The 7498-nt window shown below is 40.1% G+C and overlaps 1 protein-coding gene across 1 annotated transcript in view; it reads right to left on the reverse strand.

Moving 5' to 3' along the window:
* Positions 1 to 7498, reverse strand: part of LOC102299484 (NLR family CARD domain-containing protein 3-like) — a 36268-nt gene that overhangs the window by 17390 nt on the left and 11380 nt on the right. The window contains exons 5-8 of the mRNA XM_042216003.1: positions 5760 to 5933; positions 5359 to 5532; positions 4175 to 4348; positions 1715 to 1888 (exon numbers count right to left, since the gene is read on the reverse strand). Of these exons, the coding sequence (XP_042071937.1) occupies positions 1715 to 1888; positions 4175 to 4348; positions 5359 to 5532; positions 5760 to 5933 (696 nt within the window). The remainder of the gene's footprint in view (positions 1 to 1714; positions 1889 to 4174; positions 4349 to 5358; positions 5533 to 5759; positions 5934 to 7498) is intronic.

Below are 7498 nucleotides of genomic sequence, written 5' to 3' on the forward strand. Positions count from 1 at the left end.
AATAGGTAACTTCACATCTGAGCAGACAAGTATCACATGTGGAGTTCCCCAAGGTTCCATCTTGGGACCCCATCTGTTTAACATTTACATGCTCCCACTGGCACAGATTATAAAGAACAACAAAATAAACTACCACAGCTATGCAGATGACACACAAATATATATGACAGTGTCACCAGGAGACCGAGGCCCTGTACAGACGCTTGGTAATTACATTGAGGAAATTAATGACTGGTTCTGCCACAATTTTCTCCAGCTAAACAAAAACAAAACTGAGATAATAGTCTTTGGCACCAAAGAAAAACGATTACAGGTCACCAGAGAACTTCAATCTATACACCTAAAAACCACAAACCAGGCGAGAAATTTGGGTGTAATGATGGATGCAGACCTAAACTTAGAAAAACAAGTCAGAGAACTACAGCTCATTCAGAACTCTGCTGCTCGAGTCCTCACTAAGACCAAAAAAGTGGACCACATCAGTCCAGCTCTGAGGTCTTTACACTGCTGCCTGTCCGTCAGAGGATAGACTTTAAAGTCCTGATGCTGGTCTATAAAGCTCTGAATGGTTTAGGACCAAAATACATCAATGACCTCCTGACCCAGTATGAACCTTCCAGATCCCTCAGGTCATCTGGATCCGGTCTTTTATCAGTTCCCAGAGTCAGAACCAGACACGGAGAAGCTGCATCCAGCTTTTATGCTCCTTATATCTGGGACAAACTCCCAGAAAGCCTCAGATCAGCTGAAATACTCAGTTTATTTAAATCCAGGTTGAAGACTCACCTGCTCTCAGCTGCATTTGAATAAAGCACCAAATGCGCACTTAAGCTTAAATTTCAAAACTTACATTTAACTACTGATTTTATCTACTGTTCTGATTTTATCTGTTTTGATTTTATATACTGTTTTGTTTGTTTGTTTGTTTGTTTGCTTGCTTGCTGCTTGCTTGTTTTAATCAATTTTAAATCATGCTTTTTATCTGTTTGTGTTTCTAATGTCTCTGTAAAGCACTTTGAATCACCTTGTTGTTGAACTGTACTATACAAATAAACTTGCCTTGCCTTGCCTAAAGTGCTATACAAATTCAGGCCATTTGCCATAAATAAATGAAGTGAGGCTAACAGTTTCAAAAGGTTCCAATAGTTGTTTTAATCTAGGATAAGTATGTCCTGTGCCTCTCTGTAAGAGCCAAAGTCAATGTTTATGTTTTTCCTTTTTTGTTTTGGTGGCACAGGTGTATAGCTTTACCTGCGTCTCAGGTGATGGTATGTGGGTGTGGTCACAGTCTATTTACTTGAGGTCGGTGTTCGCAGCAGGTGTGTTGGGTGAGTGGTTTGTGGGCAAACTTTTCTGTTGACCGTCATTTGCTGGCACACCAGTTAATCCATGCGCTAGTTGTAAATTGATTGAAAGCGCAAATGTTTGTTTTTGTTTTGTTCTTAAAATAAATGCGCAAAGTACAAGTACGACTCATGGATTATTGGAGGCGCCTCACAGGGACACAACCAACTCAGCCGGCTGCGGCTTTATCTACGGATGAAAGTCGCAACACTCTCTATTCAAATATTAATATAATTTTCGCTGTAAATATATTGAGATATTTACAAATTGTTTCTGGAAATGCTCTCACTAGACACCTCATACATATATATTGCTTGCTGATCAGTTCGTGTCACGTGCATGAAGCAAATATCAGACATTCTCTCCATACCTGAGTGTGTCCAGTCCCCAGCATGGATCTTTCAGTCCAGCCAACAACAGCTTCATTCCTGAGGCTCCTGGATCATTGTAGCTCAGGTCCAGCTCTCTCAGATGGGAAGGGTTGGAGCTCACAGCTGAGGTTAGAGAAGTACAGCTTTCTTCTGTGATCAGACAGCCTGACAGACTGCAGATGCGCAAAAACACAACCATTTGTGAACAATGAACAAAATCACCTAAGCCAGCTCTAACTGTGAGTTTTAACAAAAAGGAAAGTTTGAAGCTGATCTTGAAAGTAGAGAAGGTGTCTGTCTCCTGAACTTAAACTGGGAGTGGCTTCCACAACAAGTTCAACATTGCCCGGCTTTTTTTGTATAGAGATTGAAAATGTGATTTCACTCAGGGGTAAAACTGCAAAGAATTCTGGGAACTCGTGGCAAGAGGTACTAGCGCACGCAGGCTTTCAATTGAAATCAGTTATACAGCGATAAAAAGAAACACAAAAAATGGCAAGAAGCTGTTGTATTCTTAACTGCAATAGCCGGTCGCATGACAGCCACGGAAAGCCGACGGGTAAAGAGATCGGTTGTTATCGGATTACGTCGTTGAAGAGAAATTGTGCAAGCCATGTTTCCGAAGTAACAAAGGTGACTGGATTGCAGCCATTCAAAGACAAAATATAACGTCCCAGAACACTCCAGCTCACAGGTTAGTCTGCTCCAAACATTCCCACAAAGGTCATTCTGCTGTTGTAGTTAATGCCTCATTTTTCTTAAAATAATTGGTGATATAGGTTACAAGCAAGTCTGGCGCTGAACAGAAATTGTAGCGCTATGCTCCTTTGTTTATTGTGCATAAATAGTAAATTGTCCTGACACAACTTGACACAACCAGAACAAGCGGTGTTCAGTTTTACCAACGGCAAAACACTCCTAAATTAGAAGCATTATACAAATATTGACCAGGAACTGCTGCAAGTGCCTCAAGTTACTGCAAAGCCCAAGGCCTCCAGTCCTCGTCATCACCTGATGCTGGTGGCCGGGGGACAGGTCACCAAAAGCAGTGTGCGAGGAAGCAGAAGCACAACATGCAGGGGTCTGTGCTATGGTAAGAGCAAATCCAAGCCGGCCAGCTGTCCCATTCATCCTGCTCTCAAACATTTGCTCACTGGACAATAAACTGGAATACATCTGACTCCAGTGGACCAAACAGCAGGAATTTGGGGACTGTTGCATCTTTGTTTTTACAGAACCATGGCTTAGTGACAGAGTTCTGGACACAACCATTCAGCTACACAAGCTCACCTCACTTTCTACCAACAGAAATGCAGCTCTGTGTGGTAAGATTCGTGGTGGTGGCTTTTGTGCCCACATCAACATGAAATGGTGCAAGAAATCTGTGTTAGTTTCTAATTACTGCTACCGAGTTTATGAATGTTACATGCAGACCTTTTTTTATTTACTTTAGGAATTCACTGCTGTGCTTGTTATAGCAGTGTACATCCCACCCAGTGCTAGCACTACAGAGGCATTCTGGGAGCAGTAAGGAGCAATCAGCAAGCTGTAGAAATCACACCCCGATGGAATGTTTATTGTCATTTTTTGTCAGAGCAGCAAACATGTTCATGGCAGAAGAATCCAAAGCCACTTCCAGGACAGCGGAGACATCTTTCTCTTAACATGGACAAAACAAAAGAGATGAGTTGTCAACTTCAGAAGAGTGATCGCTGTCCACTGAATCCTCTGTAGAGGTCGTTAAGAGCACCAAATTCCTTGGTGTCCACCTGAGAGAGAACCTCTCGTGGTTCCTCAATACCAGCTCCATAATTAAGAAGGCCCAACAGCGTCCCTACCTACTGCCTGCTACCAACTTGACTTGACTTGGCTTGATAGATAGTACGATTGCAATGGAAAATCAGTTCATCTGAATTGATTTGTGGTAAGTCGATCCGAGTAGATACTAATGGAAAAGGGGCTTATGTATCCAGGTTCTATGAGGAGAACATGATATGTTGAATTAGTCCAGTAGCTTAAAGTGTTGTTCCATCTTCCATTTTAAAAATTAAACTGAATACCTTTGCCTTTGGGTAGCTGACATTTCACCTTCTATTATGGTTCATTCTAATATGGTTCATTCTGTTTTCAGTTTATATAACCGCAAATGTTCCATCAGTGACTCAATGACTTCAATAATCATTGCTGGATCAGAATCCTCATTTATATTTTGTCATTTGCAGATTCATAGAGTCTCTCATTTCTCATTTCTGTTTTACTTCTGCTCTTAATGTCCCACCATAGAAAGAATCACTATCCATCCAGGCTCTTGAACATGAAGCTGATGATGCTGGTGCGATGGAGATTGATTGTGGTTTCAACTTACTATTTATGTTAAGAAATTTTTATCAAGTTACTCTTTATGCAGCAATATAAATCCGGTTTTAAATGATCATCAGTGGAAATGTTTTAATTCTGACCTGAGAGTTTCCATTTTGCATTGTGGACTCCTCAGTCCAGCAGACAGAAGATTGACTGCTGAATCCTGCATGTCAGAGTTACTCAGGTCCAGCTCTCTCAGACTAGAGGACTGAGAGCTGAGAGCTGAGAACAGAGCTTCATAGCCTCTCTCTGAGAACTTACAGTGACTCAGTCTGAAAAATGAAAGATACAATATTAAACAAACACGTTTGTTAAAGTGCAGTGGGGGTGCACTGAAGAGTTATTAGATTTAGAATATTTAATGGTGTTTTTTTTCCAGCAATCCTTACTTCCTAAACAAGGTACAACAACAAATGAATAACATTGACATTTACTAGGTAAAATGCACTGCTCCATAAAATACAAGCAACATTTTTAAAAAAGGTTCTCAGTATAGTTGTGGATCAATTATGGTATTCTATGGTAAATGCCAATCCAGGTCCACATAGCAGGCAGTGGATTCAGGACCCACAAGAGGATGTTGTGCCCTCAGACTACCCTCATTATGCATGTTTCTAATTGTTTTGCTCTGGCTGTGTTCATCTTGTTTACACAAAGGAGCAGATACCCATTCAGCAATACAGCCCTGTCCAGCTCTCTTAGATTAACTGACTGTTCGCTGGAATCTCCTCCATGCTGTCGAGATTGTTCTGGGAGACACTCAAAACCTTCCAGTGATGCATATATTGATAACATCCTTGATAAGTTGGACTAAGTGTGCAACCTCTGTAGGGTCCAGGTATTGCCCCAGGCTACCAGTAGTGACGCTGACTGCAGCTGAAATTCATTAATTACTCTCTCTGCTACTAAAAAGGTCAGCAAACTATTGGAGATGTTTAACTGATGATGCTATATTCTGATTAAAAAATCTTTCTCTATTTTATTTCTTTGTTTTTTCGAGTAGTGTATTCTTATTGCCCAAAAGATTGATTCTGTTCATGTGGAAGTAGCATTTTCAGTGGGAGAAACATTTTGTTTTCATCCAATTAATGTCTTCAGTCTCAGGTCAGTGCATGTTTCCACAACCTTATAAACAGTATATTTACACAATAACTGAAACCAGCACACTGGATTAATAATGGACTGTGAGGTCAGTTCCTGATGATTGAGCATGCATCAAGACATGTATTATTATTGGTTAATTCTGACAATTGACAAAAAGCAGAATATCAGTTGCACTGACCTCAGAGTATTCAGTTTACAGTGTGGACTCCTCAGTCCAACAGACAGAAGCTTCACTGGTGAATCCTGCAGATCAGAGTTACTCAGATCCAATTTTCTTAGAGTAGAGGACCGAGAGCTGAGAACGGAGGACAGAGATTCATAGCTTCTCTCTGAGAGGTTACAGAGACTCAGTCTGGGGGGGAAAAAACACTTTTATGAATCTTTGTTTTTTTATGTTAAAGAGGTTAGAAATGTGGCAGCTTACCATAGCTTAGGAATAATAACAATAATAGTAACAATAATAATAATAATAATGATAATAACAATAACAAGAAGAAGAGCTAAAGACTTAAATAACACTGGATAAATCTGACTACTTGTGTAAATTCATAAAGAATCCAAAATATTACTTTATCTGACCTGATTGTTTCCAGTGTACACTGTGGACTGTCCACTGTAGCTGACAGAAGCCTCATCCCTGATTCATGCAGGTTGTTCATACCCAGGTCCAGCTCTCTGAGTCTAGAGGACTGAGAACTGAGGCCTGAGAAAAGAGTTTCACAGCCTGTCTCTGAGAGATAAGGGATGTTCAGCCTAAAAAATAAACAAAATAAAAACTTTGTTATCAAATTAAATAATTTCATATGTTGAACCTTCACAAGAAAAACAAATGTCAGTGTATATTACAGAAACAAAAAATGTTAAAGACTTTGAATTGGCTCATTAAAACAATTATACTCCTAAACAGAAACAGGTGAGGAGCTGGTAGATTAGTTTCCAAATATAAAGATCAGCAATTATTCTGCATAATCAAGGTTCAAGATTCAAGGTTCTAATCCTCATTTATAACATACTGCAATTGCTGCAGCCTCTAAACATTCACCTGTTTCAGTCGTTGGTGATTCCATCTCAAGTTATTATGTGCTTGCTGCTGAACCATTTATGATTTTCATCTCATGGTAATGTGAAATTGTTGCTTTGTGTTTTAAATATTTTATATCCATCAACCAACTTACAGCATATGTATTCACAATATGAATTTTGATGCCAACATTAAATTCTTTAAAAACTATTGAAGATAAAAGCATATATTTAACAGCATTGTTTTCTCTGTTCTAATTAGAATACTTTCTGGAAAATCCAGATTTTTGGTCTACTCAGACAAGACCATGTACTGACATTTTTGTTTTTGTGGTAAAAATTGTCAGTTTGCTCAATCTAGCATGAAAATCTTCTTTGTGGGTTTTTTTCCGCATTATTACAACTACATGGTGGCACAGTGGTCAGCACTGTTGCATCACAAGATGAAGGTTCCTGCATTAAAATGCATGATCTGCCCTTAACAGTGTGAATTTTTTATTAGCATGTGTTCAAATTGTTTGTATGCTAGTTGCCTGTTAGCATCTAGGACCCTGCTATAAACTGCTGAATACATAAAGCAGGAGCATCATCACACAGTGTGAATCATAAAAAATAATTTAAAAAAGAAATAAACTAGTGGGTCTGGCTAGTACCAAAGTGAAAAAGCTGTGTCAGAGTGATATTTTAGGATGTATCTGTAACTGTTTGAGTATGAGAGCCCTTTGTTTAGGTGGACTGCTGGACTCCTGGCAAAGGTTTTTCAGGAGGCGTTCACAGGGTCATATCTTGACCGACCTACACACACACCCATACCCATGTACACACATACACACACACACGCATACCTACACGTGCACACAGATAGGTACCCTTTGTTGACATACATGCCTGATTAAGATGTCAGATGTTAATGAAACTATGTATATTCATGTAAGCACAATAAAAGGCAGTGCTACAAGGGAGCTGACCGAGGATGATGGGGTTCAAGCGGCAGGAACAGTGCTCGCTCCTGGGCACCTCCTTCATGCACGAGATCAAACAAAGCGCTCTGGTGTTTGCCACTGCAGTAGATTGTCTCTTTGTTCCAGCAATGGGTTTCTGATAAACCTAACAAGCTGGACTACTGCAACTGCGATGGGACAGGTGAGCTGAGCTACAGTGATGAGTAGGGATGGGTATCGTTTAGGTTTTATCCGATACCGGTGCCAAACCGGTACTTTTGAAACGGTGCCGGTGCTTAAACGGTGCTCAAACCGGTGCTTAAAGAATGGAGAACACAAAATTGGTCCAAAAACCTC

Source organism: Haplochromis burtoni, unplaced genomic scaffold (genome assembly GCF_018398535.1).
Source record: "Haplochromis burtoni strain Fernald_Lab_line unplaced genomic scaffold, NCSU_Asbu1 Contig_893, whole genome shotgun sequence".
In the NCBI taxonomy this organism is placed as follows: Eukaryota; Metazoa; Chordata; class Actinopteri; order Cichliformes; family Cichlidae; genus Haplochromis; species Haplochromis burtoni.